At 46.4% G+C, this 23,069-nt stretch overlaps 1 protein-coding gene across 14 annotated transcripts in view; it reads right to left on the bottom strand.

The window, feature by feature from the left end:
- The window catches only part of LOC147433909 (uncharacterized), a 166,603-nt gene that overhangs the window by 14,615 nt on the left and 128,919 nt on the right, over positions 1-23,069 (bottom strand). For 6 of the 14 annotated variants that reach the window (XM_086490523.1, XM_086490528.1, XM_086490527.1 and 3 more), the window contains 5 exons: positions 21,861-21,982; positions 21,486-21,792; positions 19,487-19,621; positions 19,249-19,339; positions 19,101-19,159 (listed from right to left, as the gene is read on the bottom strand). In XM_086490523.1, the coding sequence (XP_086346649.1) occupies positions 19,101-19,159; positions 19,249-19,339; positions 19,487-19,621; positions 21,486-21,792; positions 21,861-21,982 (714 nt within the window). The other 8 variants (XM_086490525.1, XR_015185325.1, XR_015185326.1 and 5 more) reach the window with 8 other exon arrangements.

The raw sequence follows: 23,069 nt of genomic DNA, 5'->3' as shown, positions 1-23,069 counted from the left end.
TAGCAAAAACTGAGACAGTAACAGAACATCTATTCTGGTGGAAAGCTAGAGGGGAGGAGAGAAATGGGCCATCGAACCTACAGATGGCGGAAAGTTGCATACCCTTTACTCAGAGGAGTAATAGCACTTGATTCTGGAGCCATTTACCAGTGGCAAAGGGACGCCTTCCAAAGTGACTAACTGGACAGCCCCCTGTGGCAAAACCTCCTGTACTCTAAAGGGCCCTTGCCAAGCTGGAACCAGCTTCTTTGCTTTTTTCAAATATTTTGCCTGATAGAGTAGCACCAATGTGCCTTGCGTTATTTTTGGCTTTCTGAGGTGGCGATCATGCCACGCTTTGCGACGAAGTTGTTCCGCTTGCAGAGCACGAGAAGCTAAAAGGCGGCTTTCATCCAATAAGGTGAGACGGGAGATAGAGGCAGATTCCATGCCCCCACTTGCACGCAGACTGCCCACCCTAGGGGAACCGGAGTTGAACTCAAATGGAGCTATGGCTTCCAAACCGAAAGCGAGTTGAAAAGGCGTTTGATTCGTTGTTGCTTTGAAAGATGTGCGGTATGCCCAAAGAGTGCCGTGCACAGCCTGAGCCCACGATGCTGGATGGAGATGACATGCTTTCCTCAGTAGAGCGATCAGAACCTTGTTGGTGCTCTCGGCCTGTCCATTGGCTCTAGGATAATAAGAGCACGACTTGCGATGAAAAATATTGTAATTGGCCAGCAAATTTGAGATCATGTTATTGACAAAATGAGTGCCTCTATCACTGGTGATCTCTAAGGCACATCCAAATCTGCATAAAATATTTTCATATAAAAATTTGGCCACTGTATTACTGGTGCAATCTACTGTCGCTAGTACCTCTGCCCACTTTGTTGCATAGTCTGTAGCCACTAGCAGATATTTGCGATTACCTGGTTGAGCCGGGGGATATATTGGTCCCACAAAGTCCAAACCCCATCTCTCAAAAGGTAGCCATGCCATCGAGACCTGCAAAGGACGGTTGGATTGCTTACTCGGCTTCGGCCCACATCTCTGGCACACATCACAAACCTTAGAATATGCTATTGCATCCTTAAAAATGTAGGGCCACCATAGACGACTCTGTAGTATCTTCTGAGCAGTGATGTGACCAGGATAATGGCCACCAGTGGGACCATTGTGGGCATCCTCCAGAATATGCTCCACCTCATGAGGCGAGACACAACGCTTCAGAACACCATCTGGTCCCGCTTTGTAGAGCTGGCCCCCGATCAGAGTGAAAGGCCTGGACTTCAACAGCAATCTCCTCTTTTGCAGTGGGGATGCCCTCTCTGGGTACAGCCCAGTAGATAGAAAATGTAGGACCTCGTCGTACCATTCCGGTGTTGTATCTATTTTAAAAAGACTGCTATCTGGAAAGTCATCCGCAATCCCGGTAGCTTCTTCGCCTGTGTAAATGCGAGAGAGGTGGTCAGCCATTACATGATGCTTACCAGGACGGAGTACCACTTCAAAATCAAACTCCTGGAATAGGAGGAGCCATCGCCATACTCGACCTGCAACCTGTGGCTTATTAAGCAGATAGCGCAAGGAATGGTGATCAGTGATAACTATGAAGTGGACCCCTAGCAAATAGTGACGAAATTTGTGTAGAGCATACACTATAGCCAATCCTTCCCTCTCTGTGGTGCTATAGTTTCGCTCTGCTTTGGTGAGCAGGCGACTTGCATAATGTATAGGGCGATCCAAGTTGAACTCTTTGCTAGGCTGAGTCAGCACACCACCCACAGCCAGCAGACTGGCATCTGTATGCACATGAAAAGGTAGGGCCCAATCCGGGGCAACTAGAATAGGCGCTTCAGTGAGACGTTTTTTGAGGTATGCAAATGCTTCAGCCTCAGGTGTTGACCACCGGAAGGGAACAACAGCACTGGTGAGCCGGGTCAATGGTTGAGCCACCTGTGCATACATACGTATAAACCTGCGATGATAGCCGGTGTGGCCCACAAAGCTCTGAACACCTTTGGGATTTATGGGAGGAGGTAACTTCAAGATGGCCACTATCTTCTCCGGGTCCGGTGCCAAACCTTGAGCAGACACCACATGGCCCAACAGTGTGCCCTCTGTGACCAAAAAATGACATTTGTTCGGATTGAGCTTCAAACGTGCCTCTCTGCACCTGAGGAAGACTGCAGAGAGCTGAGCAAGATGCTCCTTTAGATTTTCTACTGGGGTCGAACATTGAGCACCCGAGAAGGTGGAAAAGTCATCCATGAATATGCGAAGGTGATCAGTAAGCAAAGGACAAAAGATGAGATATACTATGCGATTGAAAGAAGGCGGTGCATTTTTAAGCCCAAAAGACATCCTAGTGTAGATGAAAATACCCCAGGGAGTCACAAAAGCTGTTTTGATTTGGCCGTCAGGATGTATTCCTAAATGATTGTAGCCGCTGAACCCGTCCATAAAACTATACAGTACATGCCCAGCGACATCTTCGAGGACTCTCTCAGTAAAAGGTGTCGGAAATCCATCCGGGATTGTGACCTTATTCAGAGCCCGATAGTCGACACAAACTCGAATTTTGTTGGACTGCTTCTTTGGGGCAATAACCATAGGAGACAACCATTCTGAGTGCTCTACGGGTACAATAATACCTGCTTCTTGCATCTTTTCCAACTCGATTTTGACTGGTTCTGCATACTTGGGATTCAGTTTGTAAGCACGTCCTCTGACCGGCTTAGTCCCCCTCAACCAGAGGAATTGTGTGGACTCCTAGCTCTGCTGGGATTCCTTCTAAATCGTGGTAAGACGAGGCAAACACATCTTTGAAAGAGCGCACGAAGGAGATTACCAGGTCGAGTAGAGCGGGGTGATCCCATAACCAAGTGGCTAATAAGATGGGCTGATGGCTGTCAGGGCCTCCTAGGTTGACCTCTCTGACGGGGTCAGGCGGTGCAGTTGTCGAGGCTCCGTCAGGTGGAGAAGATTGTGCCGCCTCTGTTAGCCTTTGGACATTATGAGCTGGCGTCTGATCAATGTTGAAATCAGCATACTCTTCATGCAACCAACCTGATGGAAGCTCTGCAAATGGTAAATCCTCAGATACCTCAAAAGTGCTCCGGCATGGGTGGAGAGTCAGATGGAGTAGAGGCTAAGGAGGGAGCTGGGGTGTTGGCCAACTCTTGCAAGGGAGACTTTTTTCCCCTTCTATGGTGGGTTATAGGCTCACCCAGGCCGACGGTTTCCATCAAGGGACACTCTGAAGGATGGGCACCAGAGACCGGTCCACTTGGAGAGACCGGTCCACTTGGTTCTGAATCACTTGGCTGACTGGGATTCTTGGTCTCAGGTGTAGCTTCAGATGTAGGATCAGGGGGATAGGGTGAATCTGTTGGCAAAGGTTGAAGAGAGACTACATAGCATTGCATCGAAGAGGTGGCCTCTAACCACTGCAGTAAGTCTTCATCGGACCCATCGGGAGGGACCGGCTGGTCCAAGTCAGGGTTGGACGCTACTGACAAAGAGCTATGCTGAACGACCGGATCCATACCTCCTTCGAGACGAATTTGTTGCATTGGAGAGCCAGGTGTATGTATCCACATGGCGTCGGTTCCCCAGTCGTGAAGTGCTTTCGTATGTCGCAGCCATGGCCTACCAATCAGCAAGGGATAACCTCCCTCTACCAGGGGAAGATTAACTACCACAAAATCCAAGTTAAAAGTGAAATCTTGTACCTTCAGAGGCACCTTGTCGACTATGCCCACTGGGTAGACTGTTCTCTGATCAGCCAATGTAACAGTGAAAGGAGCAGGTCGGGTAGGCTTTAGACCTAAGGCCATCATAGTGAATTCGGGCATCAAATTTATTCCAGATCCTCCATCAACGATGACGCCGGATAGCTGGTGCCCAAGAATAGATACAGTGAGGCGAGGACTTTTATAATCGGTGAGGGGAGCAGATGGATAGGAAATCAAATAGGACTCTGAGGGCTGTATAGGGAGGTGCCCGCCACTAGGCCCAGCCCCCGGGTACAGAGAATGAATGACTAACAAGGTGTCACTTCTAAGTGTTGCATCAAGCCTTAGCATGTCGTATAGTGACACCTGCTGAAAAGTATTTTTCAAGATGGCTTCTGCTGTGGGCTTGGCGCCTTCGAACTGGGCTCCTTTTGTGACCTTAATCTGTTCCAAGTCAGCCACTGCTTCTAAGAAGGCTCCATCAATGTCAGATAACAAGGAAGTTGGTTTGCTCTGAGCAATTGGGAAGGACTTGTCCTTTGGGTCAGGTAGACCAGAGTGAGGAAGTGGAGACTGGCGAGGTGGACCTGTGGGTAGACTGAGACCAAGAGCTGCTCTTTGTGCCCGAGTAACGACACCAGCAGGCTCCTCCACTTGCAGAGGCTTAACCACATGAGTAGCAGGTGAAGATTGAGGAACGGTGTTCACAGTAATCAAATTTATCTTCGGAAAGGTGAATTCTGGTTCTGAGTCGAGCCTGAAGACGTGGATGCCCTTTGCTTGGGACAATCTTTACTGTAGTGATCCTTCGAATCAGGTCAATGACGACAAGGAGGGGACCCCTCGGGTAAAGGACACTTGCTCTGATAATGCCCATATTCTCCGCATCTGTAGCAGAGTATGGGCCGATTGGAAGGACGAAACGGGGGACGAGGTGGTTGCTGCATGGAATTTGAGGCTGAGGTGTAGAAACTTTGGGGAACTGAGGGAGTACTGGCATGGTAAAAACTGTGGGGTGCAAAGTTGTTGTGCATACCTTGCTGCATAGGGGGTGTTGTCAGCAGAGGAGGCAACTGGTTTTGATGGCCGTAGGGTGAGACCATGTTGGATGCAGGTGCTAACCCTTGTTGGAGAGAAGGACCAAGATTTTGTTGTATTTGACGCAATCCCTTGAGGTAGTAACAATCCTTATCCTCATGTCCAGCTTTTTCACAGAAGTGGCAGTAAAACCGAAGGGGGCATTCCTGTGGTGGGTGCCCTGGAGAGCGGCATGAGCTACACCAAACCATAGCCTTAGTCTCTTGCTGACACTTTAGCTCTTCTAACTCGCGCTTAATCTGTTCCAATGCCTCATTATGTGTAGGCTTCTCTTGTCTAAGAGAGAAGGACCTCTCCTCTTGAAGAGCTCGTTGTAGCTTTAGGGATTCCAGTTCCCTATGTAAAGAAGTTAAAGGATCATTAGGACTACCTTCCGAGAACACAGAGGAAGTATCTATTTGAAGAGAGTTGTTGAAGAGCTTCCTAGCTCCCTCTATTCTAGTAGCAGCTGCGATGAACTCGTCGAGAGTGGCGTCGGGTCGGAGACTCTCTCGGAGTTTTTGCTGAGAAGTTTTGGGAAGCGCCTTCTCCACCCACTTTTTAACCATGAATTCACCGGGTTGTTGGGGAAGCTTGGCCACCAGCGACTTAGTTTTCGTCATAAGCTCCGCAAAAGTCTCCTCAGGTTTGAGCACCATGTTGGCCAACTCATCCAACACCTTCTCCTGGTAGTCACCTGGCCTGAAAGCTGCACAGAACTGCTGTCTTAAGGCTGCCCAAGTTGCAAAATGGTTCTCTGCAAATTGGCTGTACCATTTATCTGCTAGGCCATCCAGGGTGGATGGAAATAGTACCAAGTAAGCATCTTCTCTGTTCAGCCCACGTCCCCTACAGAGAGATACAAATCTTCTTGTATGGTCGTCAACATCTTCTGAAGACAGCCCTTTGAATGTAGGGAACTTGATGTTCACCTTGGCCAAAACACTAGCTAGTGGCTCCATGATTCCTTGCTGAGTCTGTTGCACAGTAGCTTGTTGTAGAAGAATAGGAGAGAGCTTTTCCGAAGAAGGTGATCGCGAAGATGGGGAACCTGATGAAGGAATGGGTGATGTGATATGTGGAGGTATAGGTGATGAGGTTGAAGGATTTCTACAAGGTGTCAAAGGTCGTCTTCTGTGATAGTACTTCAGAGGGCTCAGTAGTGGGCTTTGACGCTCAACTGACTTCCTTGTATGTGTCATACAGTGACCTCCAAACCAACCAAGCTTTGGGCTGAAGACTAGTCTAGACTCTACTAGATCATACTAGACCAGACGAGTGTCTAGACCAGCTGGACCAGGGACGAGGAGGACTAGACCAGGGTCTAGACCAGACAAGTGACTAGACCAGCTAGACCAGGGTCGAGGGGGTCTAGACCAGAGAAGTGACTACAACCAGCTAGACCAGGGTCGGGGGGGTCTAGACCAGAGACGAGGGCAAGCTGGACCAGGGCGAGAGGGACCAGACCAGCGAGGCGAGAGACTTAGACTGCACAGGCGAAGCGAAGAACCGAGCTACTCAACAGAGTGAGACTTCAGTTGAGGTCCCACCGTGATCGCCAAAATGAGAGCACCTGTAGCGCGGATAATGCGTCGTGCTCTCTACAGTGTGGGTGCCCCTCACTGCAATGAGCGTGACAATCTCACTCAAACAAATGAAAACTCTCTCAAACAGAATGAAACACAGAAACAACGGATAACAACACAGAAACAATGGATAACCACAGAGACACAACAGTGGACCAGAACATGTGGACTCGACTCGCTCCAAGCACCATGTACAGACGCTGGCGTGGCAGCACACTCCGCTCCAGCCCAGGACTCACAGGTACAAATGGGGTGTCGAGGCTCAGATGTGCAGGGATGGTGAAGCAGTGCTCTGTGTAAGACTCTCTAGACGACTACGTGCGAGATAAGATGGAACTATCCCAAAACGACTACTGATATGTACAACCATAGGAGCCACCAACGGCCCATAAATGTCCAGCCAGCTAAGTCTATCTCCAAACTGACTGGTGGTGGTGACCTGGCCACGACGTCCACTAGACCACCATAGGTACCTGCCACGTGTCACTCCCAGCCAAAGGGTCCGTCCAGTGTGAACCAGACCAACTGTAGCTAACTGTCCAACTGCCTGTCCTGTGAAGTGACACTGTAGCAGGCTACAGAATGTAAGGTAGTGGAGTATCTGAGGAGGGATGGAGCTCTATCTCTAGGGGTATATGCATGTCTATATGCTCAAGGTAGTACAATCATGAGAATGCATCAAGCTATCTAGCTCCATCCTGTACTAATGGGGGGATGTAAGATGTGGTACATGGGCGGGTTTGGTGCCAAGGCTACCCGGATGAAAGCTGTCGAGTCGGCCCTCATCTGAGCCACTCGCTCCTCAGTGGCACGGCGCTCCCAGGCTCGGATCTCCTCGATGTGTCGGTGGTGGGAGCTCGCGCCCCTGTAGCCTGTGACTCGTGGTCGTCGTCTAGCTCGGTTCACCTCCACCTGTGGGAGTGTCACTCCCCTCTGAGTGTCTGGTGAGGGAGGGGCGGAAATCCTCTGAAAGAAGTCTGTGAGCTGCGACTGTCTTCCCTCTGTCTGTGTAGCTGTGTGTGCCTGTAGTAGTGTGTCTCGATGGCTCTGTATCTCTAGTAAGAAACGTCCGAGCTGTCTCTGATCTCGAGATTCCATGATCTCTCGGAGAGTGGGCTGTCCTCTGAATAAGGCCTCATACCTGCCTCTGATCTCAGTGTATGCTCTGCATCTACATACAAAGAGAGAGAGAGAGAGAGAGAGAGAGAGAGAGAGAGAGATGAGATTAAATGTGATATTAACGTCTTAAAAAGGCCATCTATCAGACCAATTTGTTACAAAATGGTGAATCGAATACCATGTCTGGGTAGTAAAGAACTACAACAAAGATACTACTACTAAAATCCATCCTCAGTCTCCGTCGATGCTGTGGAGCCCCTCTCCTCAATCGTGGCCGTCTGGATCTCCGTAGCTGGACTGCTTGGTTGATGAGAGTGCCAGTAGTGGTCGAATGAGTGTGGGCTGAGCTCTGCAGTGGTGGCTGCTCCATTGACTGTCCCATATCTAGTGAAAAGAAATTTGTAATCTGTCTTTGGGATTGTCTCTCTCTATCTCTCCCCAAGAAACTGTCTCTATATCTGTGTAACTCAAGTAGATATAGCCCAAGACATCTCTGATCCTCATAACTCATGACTCTAGAGAAAGGGCTGAAACCCTCTCTGAATAAGCAGTGGAAAAGGCCCCGTATCTCATAGTACATTGTGCAATGACATATGTAATGTAGCTCTGTCTCTGGCTCTAGCTTGCATAAGTGGCATACCCTACAGTGTTTTGGTATCCCTGTGAATCTATCAATCTCAATCTCCAGCTGATGTGAGGATGTGCATATCTACCAATGGCACACCTCAAACCATGAGACATATGTGTGTCCATGTAGTTGGGTCGAATCACAAACCCATCTCTTGTGAGGTGGAGAAGATGCTCTCTATAGAAAGCCATCTTCGTGTCCAACTCCTGTGGCGGCTCTATCGATGTTCTCCTGGTATCGAGCTCGATCAGGTCCTGAAGAATTAGTCTAGTAATCTCCACCCGTGTAAGAGACATCGAGGGTGCCTGAAGAGAGTATTGGAAAGGGGGCAGCCTGTCCATGGTGAATCCATGCGTCTGAAACCATGATGTCATCTGTGCATACGAGCATGAACTGTCCCCCTAAAGAGCTAACTGTTTGGAAGACTCAAGGGACAGTCTAGCATATCTGTCTCTAGTTGTATACCACAAGCTGTGCACAAAGGAGATTGATCTTGTAAGCGCCTCAATCTCCATAGGAGGGAGCTACGTCTGCTCGAATGATAGCATGCGGTACGGAGGCCTTGGCTCTGATGAGTCGAGAGATCATAGATACCGAGGGCCTCTCCATACGTCTCCAACCGTCTTGGCCTACAGAAGGTCCTCATATCTGCACCGCATACAACATAGCTCAGGCTACTATAGTATCGAAGAGCCATAACTTTGTCCGAGGTTCTTGGAACTGAACGTACGAACACATCTTCTCCAAGCCTCCCAATGCCGCATAAGCTCTAGTCAGTCTAGTCTCTGCTGCTTTCCCCAAAGAAAACCTTGGCCCAAGGAAGACAACTCGAGGTAAGTGTATGCATCTGTATACTCCACAATCTCCTGACCATATGTGAATCTCTTGATCCACTGTGGAGTGGTGTTATACACCATAACCCTTGGTTTTACCAAGGTTTACATACAATACACTATCCTCTGCAAAACTGTGTAATGCATCCAATTGTTGCTACATACCCTCTGGTGAGTCAGAGATCAACACAATGTCATTGGCATATAACAACAATGGGATCCACATCCGTGCCAGTTGGGCACCTGTATAATCTTCTCTGTCAATGTTATCATACACCTCATCAACATACATACCAAATGGAGTAGGAGACAACGGGCAACTTGCAGTGTTGTTCAATCGTGCCATGTGTGAGGAGTTACCTGAGACTTGGACGTTGTTTACTATTGTGCCTATCTGCAAAGTAGATGATCCTACAGAGCCTGGGAATTACCGCACTATTATGGTTGGGCACACATTGACACGGTTGTATGCATCCATTCTTCAGCAGCACTTGAGTAATTGGGCAGATGGTGAGGGTGTACGAGCAAAGGGTCAAGCCGGTTTCAGGAGGGGTTTCTCCACTCTTGATGTATTCTGACACTCAGAGCCATCATTGAGGACGGCAGGTCACATGGGAGACGGATTTATTGTAGCTTTGTGGAATTCCGCAAGCATTTGACATGGTACCGAGAGCTCCATTAATGCACAGACTACAAGAGATGGGGGTGCCATAGAGTTGATTTGAGGGATTATGGCTTTGTTCAGATGAGTGATGGGACATGTACGCACCCCGGAAGGGGTATCTGATTTAGTTCACTCTACTATTGGGGTGAAACAGGGCTACCCGTTGTCTCCTACTCTATTTGGTATGTATGCACAGAGAGGGTGACAGACGTGCCCATTGGCAGGGACGTGGATCTCATTCTTGTTATATGCTGATGATGTTGTGTTGATGTCTGACTCACGAGAGGGTATGCAGCGACATTTGGATGTACTACACAGTTTTGCAGAGGATAGTGGATTGTTTGTAAACCTTGGTAAAACCAAGGTTATGGTGTTTAACACTACACCACAGTGGATCAAGAGATCAGCACCTACTTTCACATATGGTCTGGAGATTGTGGAGTATACAGATGTATACACTTACCTCTGGGTAGTCTTTACTCCGCCGGATTCTTTTTGAGAAGAGCAGCAGAGACTAGACTGACTAGAGCTAGAGCTTATGCGGCTTTGGAAGGATTGGAGAGGATGTGTTCGATTGATGCACAGACTACAAGAGATGGGGGTGCCCATAGAGTTGATTTGGGGGATTATGGCTTTGTACAGATGAGTGATGGGACATGTACGCACTCCGGAAGGGGTATCTGATTAAGTTCACTCTACTATTGGGGTCAAACACGGCTACCCGTTGTGTCCTACTCTATTTGGTATGTATGTTGATGAGGTATGTGATTACATTGACAGAGAGGGTGACAGAGGTGCCCAACTGGTAATAAATCCCATTGTTGTTATATGCTGATGATATCGTGTTGAAATCTGACTCACCAGAGGTTTTGCAGCGACATTTGGATGCACTACACAGTTTTGCAGACGATAGTGGATTGTTTGTAAACCTTGGTAAAAACAAGGTTATGTATTAAACACCACACTACAGTGGATCAAAAGATCAGCACCTACCTTCACATATGGTCAGGAGATTGTGGAGTATACATCTGTATACGCTTACCTGGTGGTAGTCTTTACTCGGCCGGATTTTCTTTGAGAAGAGCAGTAGAGACTAGACTGAGTAGAGCTGATGCGGCTTTGGGAGGATTGGAGAGGAAGTGTTCGCAGGTTCAGTTCCACGAACCTAGGACAAAGTTATGGGTTTTTGATACTTTAGTTGCCTCTACTATGCTATGTGGGGTGCAGGTTTTTGACCTTCTGTAGGCTAGGATGGTTATGATCTCTTGACTCATCAGAGCCAAGGCCTCCGTACCCCACGCTATCATTCGAGCAAAGCTAGTTGCCTCTCTTCTGGAGAGTGAGGCGCTTACCATATCAGTCTCCTTTGTGCATAGCTTCTGGTATACTACTAGAGACAGATATGCTAGACTAGCCCTTGAGTCCTCCAGACAGTTAGCTGTCTTGGGGGACACTTCATGCTGGTATGCACGGACGACATCATGGTTGCAGATGCATGGCTTCACCATGGACAGGGGGCCCCCTTTCCATTGCTCTCTTCAGACACCCTCGATGTCTGTTACATGGGTGGAGATTACTAGCTCATTCGTGAGGATCTGATCCAGCTGGATACTAGGAGGACATGGATAGAGCCGCCACAGGAGTTGGGCACGAAAATGGCTTTCTATAGAGAGCATCTTCTCCACCTCAAACGAGATGGGTTTGTGATTCAACCCAGCTAAATGGATACACATATGTCTCATAGTTTGCGGTGTGCCATTGATCAGATATGCACATCTTCACTTCAGCTAGAGATTGAGACTGGTCGATTCAAAGGGATACCAGTAGACAAGATGGATACCAGCAGACAACAGGATATGCTGCTTATGCCAGCAAGAGCCAGAGACAGAGCTACATTACATATGTCATTGCACAGTGTACTATGAGATTCGGGGCCGATTCCACTGCTTATTCAGAGAAGGTTTTGGTCCTTTCTCTAGGGTCATGAGTTCTGAGGATCAGAGATGCCTTGGGCTATATCTACTTGAGTCACACAGATATAGACACTTTATTGGGGAGAGCTAGAGAGAGACAGTCCGAGAGACGGATTACAGATTTCTTCTCACTAGATATGGGACAGCCAGAGGAGCAGCCATCACTGCAGAGCTCTGCCCACACTCATTCAACCACTACCAACACTCTCATCAACCGAGGATTGGAGCTACGAAGATCCAGACGGCCACGATTGAGGAGAGGGGCTACACAACATCGACGGAGACTACAACAGAGGATTCGAGCAATACTCTCTCGACATCGAGAGTGGAGATGAGGATGGATTCTAGTAGTAGTAGTATTTTTGTTCTAGTCTTTTTGCACCGAGCCATGGTATCAGATTCACAATTTTGTATTAGTTTGGTCTCATAGGTCATTTTGGCCTTTTGAACACATTAATATAACATTTCATTTCATTCTCTCTCTCTCTCTCTCTCTCTCTCTCTCTCTCTCTCTCTCTCTCTCTCTCTCTCTCTCTCTCTCTCGCCACCCCCCTCGCGTAGCCTGCACTCCACTCACGCAAACTGCACCCTCCCTCACGCTGCGCATCCGCTACCCCCGCCTGCTGCTGTAATTCACGAATACAACCCCCCTCACGCTACGCGTCCCCCCCTCCCCCCCTCCTGCTGTGACAGCGCGCCCAACTCCCCCCCCCCCCCCCCCCCTCTCCCCTCGCCCCTCTTTTAGCCTGTAGGTACATACACCCGGCAAAATTCAAAAAATTGCATGAGGAATTTCCACAAGAATTTCCAGTCGGCTTTTTCGAATTTTCCGAACTTTTGAGATTTCAAAATCCTGCAATTTTCAGACCTGCAAGGATTTTACAAGAAATTTAGGAACTGCAGAACTCACATAAATTGCACATTGACACGTACAGAAAGCAAATATATGCCATGTGGGCTGAATGTGGAAACACATGTATGCATAATGCGGTGCGTATAGGTCGCTCTCTCCTCTCTCTTAGAAAGTGAATCAGATAAGTGAAACAAGAAGAATGGCGGCGCACTACATGGGCACAAGCAAGAGGATGACTGTCATTGAAAAGGGGTTGCAAAGCCCACATGGATGAGTGGAAGAAAGAGAAGAATTTAATTCTTGAATGGAAAAAGAGGGAGGAAAAGGCGAGGGAACTAGAACGCAAGGAGTTTCTGGATGAAATTCAAGCTCTAAAAGGTAGCATCTCAGCCCTTAGGAAGGAACTCGACGAAACCAAAGTGGGAGGACGCCTTGAAGATGGAGAAATTCAGCCATCAATGATCGATGAGTTGAATAGTATACGAGCACAAGTCAAAGAAATAAAGCAGGAAGGAGAAAAGAAGACCTCATGGGTGGAGGTTCTCTCCAAAACGCAAAAGAAGATGGATGAGGCTGAAAAATGGATTGAAGTTGTCAAGATGGGAAAGGGCAAGGAAATCCCGACTACACCTGACATCATCAACAAGACACTTGAAGAGGAACAACGAAGAAGGGTACGCGCTCTACACGTGAGAGTGACCGGCCTAAAAGATTCAGATAAGGTGGACCAAGAGGTGAAGAGCCTCATGTCCATGATGGGGGTGGAGAACCCCTCGCACACACAAGCTTGGAGAGTGGGCAAGAAGAGTGAAGGTAATGGGGAGAGTTCAAAAGAACGGGCTCTCATTTTGCGCTTTCCCTCCATGGAAGAAAAGAAAGACTTTTTAAAAAAGACTTTTTAAAGAAGAGGCCAACCCTCAAGAAAACAGGTATCTTTTTAGGAGATGATCTTACTCTCTCACAGCTTGCACATATGAGAGAGGTCATGCCAGAGATTATAGCAGCAAGGGAGAAGGGAAAGTTAGCTTTTTACAGAAATGGACGAGTAGTGATTACAGAGCACCGCTCTACATGACGGTGCGAGACCTACGGGACCACTCTCAGGATGGCGGTTTGGAACTGTAATGGTTTGTATAGACTTGATGTGGAGGCCTTTGAGGACAGCTTCGGAGACAGAGACATTGTTTTCTACTCAGAGACTCATCAGGCTCCAGGACAGTTGATGCCGCATATATTAGGATACAGATAGGAGACAGCTTGCCGGAAATGCACCAGATTTGCGCATGGGACTAGAGGATCAAGAGGTGTAGCAGTTCTTTTCAGAGAGGAGCTCCAACCACTATTGCACATAGTTCAGAGAGATGATCAGGCCAGATACTTGTGGGTGAGGCTGAGGGCAGAGACTGGACGTTTCTTGTACATCGCCATATGCTACTTTGCTCCCAGCACTTCAGTATATGCATCACCCAGAGGACAGTCTCCTTACTCTGTACTTGATGATGATATCTGGGAGTTCTCCAGAAATGGAGACATCATACTCCTGGGAGATTTTAATGCCCGTATAGGCAGCTCATAGACGGTCTTCTATGACACCTCAGAGGAGATGCTTAGAGAGTTAGAGCCAGAAGAGATGGGACTCGAGAGATGCTCACATGACAGAGAGCATACAGAGTATGGGAGATACCTGAGGGAGATGACGACTACTCACAGTTTAGCCATACTGAATGGCTTACCGACCTTCCCATTGTCTACAGGTTTTACTTGTTTTCCACATAGGCATGGGTCCAGCACTGTAGACTATGTTCTGACACATCCGAGCTTTATCTCTCACATTCAGGATTTCACAATGGGGCCCAGGCCTGTAGGGATAGCAGTAGATCATGCACTTCTGACATTATCAGTCTCCTTTGAGTACAGTACATCTCACGCCTCACAGGGTGGTAGACATCCACACTATACTTTTACACCAGAGACTGACTCAGTCTAGGCAGAGGAGATACGTAGGCTTTTATGCACATCCGAGCCAGTATACACAATGGAGGAGATCACATCTATGCTGACAGTGACATTACATGGGGCAGCCACAGAGGCATACCCACACACCCAGCCTGGTCAGAGACGTCATTCTGGGCACATGCCTCAGAACAAGTGGTATGATGAGGAGTGTCGACAGAGTAGAGCTCAGATACAGCGGGAGCTTACATTGGGAGTGATCACCTATAGAAAGTCTCGTATTGCTACGACGACTAGTGCGATGGAAGAAGCGAGCTTTCTTGGTCCAGATTGAGCAAGATTTATATCAGCTCTTCCTTCGTAGAGATTCAGGAGAGGCTTGGCGTCTATTCCATGAGAAGTCTCCCCCACCAGTGATTACTTCTACAGACATATGGGGGCATATGCAGCATCTTTATACACTGTACCTGGACAACCACCACTACCAGATCCACCACAGCCATGTCCGGCTATGAGCACCTTCTTTACCATTGAGATGGTAAAGGAGGCCATTGATAGGATGAAGACCAAACGGGCACAGGATCATGATGGTTTGGTAGCAGAGCACATTATACATGCTGGGGATTTGCTGGCAGAGATGCTTGCACGGTTATTCAACCGTGTCATGTGTGAGGGCTTCCCTGAGTCTTGGAGATTATCTACTATTGTACCTATTTTCAAGACAGGAGACCCCACAGTACCGGGGAATTACCGTACTATCATGGTAGAACACACATTGCCACGGTTATATGCATCCATCCTTGAGTATAGGCTGAGCAGTTGGGCAGAGATTATGGGCATACGGGCACCTGGGCAGGCTGGTTTCAGGAGGGGTTTCTCCACACTAGATCATGTCTTTACACTCAGAGCTATCATTGAGGAGGGTCGAGCACATGGTAGACGGATATACTGCAGCTTTGTAGATTTCCGCAAAGCTATTGACACAGTACCGAGGGCCAGATTGATGCGCCCGCTTATAGAATTGGGGGTACCCACAGAGCTGATATGGGGGATTATGGCATTGTACAGTTCAGTGATGGGTCATGTACGCACATCAGAGGGGATATCTGAAATAGTTTACTCCACTATCGGAGTGAAACAGGGATGCCCACTGTCCTCTACTTTATTTGGTATGTATGTTGATGAGGGCTCTGATTATATTGACAGAGGAGGAGATAGAGGTGCTCAGCTTGCGGGGACATGGATCCCTCTTTTATTATATGCTGACGATATTGTGTTGATGTCAGACTCACCTGAGGGTATGCAGAGACATTTGGACGCATTGCATAGTTTTGCAGAGGATAGTGGATTGTCTGTCACCCTTGGTAAAACCAAGGTCATGGTATTTAATACCACGCCACAGTGGGTTAGGAGATCAGCACCTACTTTCACATATGGGCAGGACAATATGGAGTACACTCATGCATACACATATCTTGGGGTCGTCTTTAGTGGACCGAGGTTCACACTGAAAGTGGCAACAGACACTAGATTGACTCATGCCTATGCAGCCCTAGGCGGTTTAGAGAGGATTTGTTCGCAGGTTCAGTTCCAGGAACCCCGAACAAAGCTCTGGCTTTTCAACACTTTGGTCGCTTCAGTTATGCACTACGGGGTTCAGGTTTGGGGACCGTCTGTTGACAGTGCTGGATGGAGTAATATGGAGAGACCCTTGATATCTATGATTTCTAGGCTGATTAGAGCCAAGGCCTCAGTCCCACATGACATCATACGAGCGGAGCTGGCTGCCCCACCTACGGAGGTTGAGGCTCTCACCAGATCAGTATCATTTGTACACAGCTTATGGGACACCACCAGGGACAAGTATGCCAGGCTTGCTCTTAAGTCATCTACAGCGTAACCGCGAAACGCGTTTCAGCAGGTCTGAAACGCGAAACGGGTGAAACGGTTGAAACGTTTCACCTGCAAGGTGAAACGCCTCGAGTGAAACGCCTGAAATAAAAAATTTCCTTTAGAGAATTTGTCCATTAAATAGTTATTTATTTATTATGTGTATGCTATTTCAAGGTTAACATAGTATGTGTTTCTACTCACTGCACTATGAACACCTATTTTGTCGATACATAACCTCTATATATACACAAAATTGGTGTTTCGGTCAAACGTTTCAGTGAGACCTTAGCCTAGAGTGAAACGTTTCGGGGTGAAACGTTTCGCGGTTATGCTGGTCATCTAGACACATCATGTTGGTATGCACAGATGAGCTCGTCGTTCCAGAGGCATGGTTTCAGCATGGATAGGCTGCCCCCTTTTCAGTATTCTCTTGATGCACCATCTTTGGCTCTTACACGGATGGAGACTACTACTCATTTAACAGGATCTTATCCAGCTTGATAACAAGAGGACATTGATAGAACCATCACAGGAGTTGGGTACGAAGAGGGTTTTCTATAGAGAGCATCTTCTCCAACTCACGACAGACGGATTTGTCACACGGCCCAGTTACATGGACACACATCTATCTCACGGGTTACGATGTGCTATAGGCCAGATTCGCACATCTTCACACCAGCTTGGGATTGAGACAGGTAGATTCAGAGGCATACCAGCAGACACTAGGATATGTCAGTTATGCCATGCAGAGCCAGGGACAGAGTTTCACTACATATGTTGCTGCACAGTCTACTATGAGATACGGGGACGGTTTCATTGTTTATTCAGAGATGGTTTTGACTCGTTAGATAGAGTCATGAGATATCAGGATCAAAAATGTCTCGGATTATTCCTATTTGAGATACAGAGACATAGAGACGTTCTATTGAGTGGGCAAAGACAGAGACAGTCGCAGAGACACATCTCAGATTTCTTCAGCCTGAGTACCACAGAGGAAGAGGGGACACCACCATCACAGAGCTCGGTTCCCACCCATACACACACCAGCGGTACTCTCATTGATCGAGCTATAGAGTTAGGGAGATCGAGACGACCGCGAATGACGAGGGGAGCCATGCAGCACCGGCGGAGATTGCGGCAGAGGATCCACAGGATTCTAGCACGACACCCAGAGTGTCGATCAGGATAGGCTTCATGCTATTGCTATATTGTATCATGGTGACACTTATCCCCACTTTGTACCTTTCTGGCATGATACCATTGATCAGCCTACCAACCACCCATAGGAGTCGGTAGCACTCCTATCAGTTTCTTTGTTTGTAGTTTTCTTTGTTTGTACGCAGACTTGGTACTAGACTCATCATTGTAATCAGTTGGTCTCACAGGTCATTTTGGCCTTTTGTAGACGTTAATATATCATTGCATTTCATTTCATTTCAGTTCTCTCTAGCCACGCTGGCTGTTTCTCTCTCTTCCCTGCTCTCTCTCTACAGCCACACTGGCTGTTTCTCTCTCCTCGGTTCTCTCGCTCCACTGTTACGCGACAATGTGCACAGACAATTCTTTGTTCTATGTATGCTTTTACACACTACAAAACACACTGACTGTCTTTCTCTCTTTATGGTTAGAGAGAAGTGATATTTTCTCTCTTCTTTGTCTTTCTCTCTGCATCGACAAGGAAAATTAGTAATTTTCTGAGTTTTGTGTAAAAAACAGTTCCAATGATTTGGAAAACCAGCAAAAGTACTTACCAAATCGCTCTTTTTTAACACACTTTTACAAAATCAGAGAGGTCAGATCACAAGCTTCTATATTTTTTACTTAAATCGGAAAAATTGCATAGATTAATTTTCAAAATTCTGATTTTTCCTGAGAAAAGCAGCAAAAACAGAACTGCACCATGAGAATTTCTTTAAAAAATTTCTTTAAAAATCAGTAAACACTGTGAAAAATGTCACCTGCACAATAGCATATGAGAAGAAGATAAAATATGGAACTTTTGTTAAAAGCTGCATCTGAACAGTTCGCCCCAATCAACCAATGCTCCATAGGTGTGCACGAGGTCCAACTTGTAGCCAAACCGGCTCTGACATCGTAAAACACAGCCACAGGAGGATGTCTTGGCTACACGGACCGCCTATGGACACGCGTCGGATGAACCACCCGACCATAGCCACCATTCGACAACACCCCCATGCTGGGCCAACATCCGAGAATGTAAGCATGCACCCATAAGACCGGGCGTCCCACACCACCTGGCCTCACCTCTTCACAGTGACCTCGCGGGCTAACGACAGGCACTTGGCTAGTGGGGGTCGGTAACTACAAATGAGGCCTTGGCCTCCTTTAATAAAAGAGACACGCCACACTAGCCGGGTTCACACTACATCTGTCCAAACACTAGACACCCATCCCGCTGGTGTCATAGACTAGATCTCCTCTCATGTGAGCGGGACATAACATACATACTACTAGAGACATTATGCCTTGACTGTTAGAAATAGATTGCGCTGAATAGGAATAGCAGGCAATTGTATTGATTTCCATACTTAACAGACACCCACACAGTTGCACAGGACTTTGAGATTACACCACTGCTTTGGATAAAGATGACACGGGACTTTTCTCAAACATGGGATATAGTGCAAAGCAACAAGGAGGGAAACCACAGAGCCTTTCACATGGTCAGAGAGGAGCTCATGGCATTAATATTCAAATGCCCTATAAGCACCAGTTTTCATCAATCAAAGCGCAAATCCAAGACAATAAGAAAATAATCAATTTGTATGTTACAAGTCTTACCTTATCTCGTACAAGACTTTGGCCACACCAATGTGCTAATGGTGGAACAAGTAGTCTACCTGCCCAGGATAAGAAGACAAAAATCTACTATCAGCTCAATATTTCTGGAAACCCAAAAATGGATAAGGCTGTCACACTATAATAATACCAGATTTTGAGGTTTTTAAACCAAAAGCTTTTGAAACAAGTTGTGTTGATATTGACACTACTGGTGAAGGAAGTGGTGGTGGAACCATCTGCTGAGAGAAAAAAATAAAAATAAAAAAATGGCTCGACCACGATGGCCCACAAAGCAGCAAATGAAGCAAAGACTTGCAGGAAGTCCTGAATATGAAAAACCAACATATATGGATTGCAAATTCCCAATCGCTTCCAATAAAAAGTACCTTCATTCTTTTCCGTGCTGATGTCACCGAAGAGGGGACATTACTATCATGACTTTGGCCACTACAATTCTCTTTTGAGCTATCAGGGACAAGACATGGATCTTTCCATTCAAAGGCTTCATGTTTTTCCGAAGACTGCAAAGCGCATCAAAAATGAGTGCCTTCCTGAAAATTTTCAATGGTTGCAAATTTCAAACTTGTTTTTGGGACCACCCAAAGGGTGTTGCATAAGTGTTACTAGCCTAATTGGACTTGGCTTAACTTAAGCTTTTGCACCAGATTTTGATTAATAAATGAGATAGGAAACACCAGGTGTGCAAAAGCATTAACAAGAATTTCATCATCGCCAATGATCTCAATCAAATTTAAGCAGCACAAAGGCTAGAATAATGGAGCGGGTGCACTTGCAATGATGACAAGAAAAGAGGGTGGTGTATATGGCAGGTCTCATGAATGTACCAGAATGCAAGACCTGAATGTACCTAGCATCTAGCTGCAGTAGTTCTATGAGACCTGAACAAAAATTGATCAGCCCCTCTTTAAGGTGGATAGGTATGATAAGTGCAAGACGAAAAAAATGTTAAAACACGTTGTGCAGTATGAATAATCACCATTCACTACCAGTACGAAAAGCTCGTTAGGTATTGAGTAAAATAGACTTACATGTCTACTTACACATACTTGCATACATGTAAATGTATGTATACATGCATACATGCATGTATATACTATATACACACATGTACATGCATGTATTCATGATATGTACGACCACCCTATATACATGCATACATATGTGTGCGTATAATTAACAACCAGTACCGTATTAATTGTATGGTATGGGAAGACTGATAAATACACGTTCAGAATGCAACCTTGCACCTCTTCCAATGCTTTGCACACTAGTTTTGTGATCTGCTCATGTAGAGCACAAGCCATTGGTTGCACTTTTGGCACCTGCATGCTGGGGCACAGCACTCTCGTCAGGGCACCGTGCTCCTGTCAGTGCTTTCTGTTATTTATACTAAAAGCCACAAATACCTTTTCCATTTTGTGATGCCATGTAGCAGATGTCCCTCTTCTGAAGACTGTTTAGGTTGAACTGTTTGGTGGTGATCCTACCTCTATCAGACATGTTTTCCACAGATGGTTTTGAATAAAAGTCTGCAAGGCCCAACATATTGTATCTTTTTCATAAGTTCAATCCTAGGCTGTAGGGGCAATGTTGCACTTTGACTATTTTGGGAGAAGCTTGTTCATTTCATCCCAAGAAAAAATAAAATCAACAGAGTCATGAACACGTGCAATTTTGCATTTATGCATGTGAGTCTGCTCCCGTCTATTCCTATCATTAATGTCAGTATCTCCACATGCATATGCAGGTTTGCAAACCACCCATAATACACTTGTCCAAAAACGCCACAAAATACATATTTAAGCTCTCAATTAATGTCTCCACCAATGTAATCACCCACTGCCACAGTCCACCTTACAAGGGCAAAAGGGCAGTGGTTAAATTTCGGCTCGCTTGTATGCGTGTAGGTGCAGCTGACCTGCACAGCCGGTAACGGCGCTTTTTTGGGTGGGACCACAAGCTTTCAAAACATAAAGCGTAGCCGTCAAAGCTCTCTCAAGCGCACGTAGCCATCATAGCGGCAAGGGCCACGCCTCCTGGGCAGGAGGTGTCGTGTTCGACCTGGCCGTGTCCACTGTGTGCGTTGACTATTTGGTCAAAGCTTGCCAGCAGGTTGCGTTCAACCGGCAACCAGCTTGGCCTGCTTCGCCACGAGGGCTAGCAAGCCGAAATTTAACGAAATCCGGGGAGAAGAAGACTTAAGAGTATCTTTTTTCCCTTACATAGCAGTGCCATTTCATGAAAACGGCAGCCTCGGCATACTTGACACCTTGCACGGAGAGGACAGCTGGATTTAGGAATAAACAAAGCAGAATACTAATCTTATTAATGACATGGATTTTCTGAGTAGGGTGAAAAAGATACCATAGGTTCAGAGGAACGATTTGATCTTTGGAGCGAAAGTCTTCCTCTTATTTGGTGCTTTCCCTTCCTTGCTTTCTTAGCCTCGACGACTTCTTGTTTTGTAACGCTTATAACAGAGGAAATGAGTTCCTCTTTTTCACTAGCCCAGCTACAAGATTTTTCCACGCTCCTTGCAGAATTCTCAGGCCTAAGACCTGCAGAAGATAGATCCCTACCTTTCACATCCTCTGCAGAGCTAGAAGTATTTTTCCTCTTTTTTGAAGATGATCCACTCAAGGCTTTGCTCAACTTGTCCTTCCTAAGCTCTCTGTAGTTTGCCCAAGCCACCATAAGAGCTTGAATATATAATAAATTTGGATTCAAAGTGTAGCTCACCCTTCATTCTTTTGAGAAGGCTGCACAGTGGCCAAGTCAAGATTTCTGCTACACACTTTATCAGCTTTGGGACCAGCATCACCTGTTGCTTCACCCAAAGCATCATTGGCATAGTTCTTCTCCTGCAGTAAAATTCTGCATTTAACAAGCCCAACTTTTCCTAGCCATGTGAAAGAAAGGTTGACATGACAAAACTAGTGATTACAATCACATTATGACGAACATGTACTCCATCTTTGAATCTCAAAAGAGAGAAGCTTGTGAGCCTAAGTTTGGACCGATCCAGGTGACCCACCTCCCATAGTTGTCCTCCCTCACCTTAGCACCATCCTTGATTTTCTTCTCTGTAACAACTTCAGATTTCTTTCATCCTTTATTAGGAAGAAACAGTACGACACTTAAAATCGTGAATTAGCCTAGTGTTACAATCCTCCAGTCTCCTCGATCGTTGAGAATGCCCATTGCTATTTCGAGAAATGTCAAATCAACCATTTGAACCAGGACTGATGATGTTTGGACTACATCGAAAGCTTCCAGCACATTTTGCAGGAACATTACAGCAAAGCAAACAGTAGCCTCTTCTTTTTCTGCTCCATATAAGTAAAGAACCTACATAGTGGGATACATGATACATCCATCCTTGCCATGAGGATATATGTATAAAGACCGGAAACTCTGACACTTTTGCAACACATGCACGAAAGCTACATGATAAAATTGGGGGAGGGAAGAGCCAACCAGAATGCCTTTACTGTCAGCAAAGACCGTGCTCCTCTATGGTCAGTGGGTCCTGCCCGCCACTAAAGTAACAATAAATGTTTCAGTGCGTTTCGTTCTTTCGATGCGTATGGTTTCATTTCACTAAGAGATGTGAAGACAAAACAAATTGGCATTGCGGGGCTGTAGAATACATAGTACAAGCACTTTCAGAAGTAGCTAGTTATATATATTTGCATTTGAGCATATTATATTATAAATATGGTCAGATTTGCACCCTAAAATTCAATATCAAGCCATAAGTAACATGCAGTTTATGGGCGAGGCAAGAAGTGATAACATGTCACAGGTCCTTGTTAGCCTTACATGTGTATGCATGTGTATGTTCGAAACTGACAAATGAAATGCAATATAATGTGTTTTTAACATCTTCAAAAGGCCAAAATGACCAATGAGACCAAAAAGTTACAACGCAGTGAATCAAATACAATG

Source organism: Adiantum capillus-veneris, chromosome 19, assembly GCF_014529385.1.
Source record: "Adiantum capillus-veneris isolate H3 chromosome 19, ASM1452938v2, whole genome shotgun sequence".
NCBI lineage: Eukaryota > Viridiplantae > Streptophyta > Polypodiopsida > Polypodiales > Pteridaceae > Adiantum > Adiantum capillus-veneris.
This window is presented reverse-complemented; position numbering and strand designations above follow the sequence as displayed.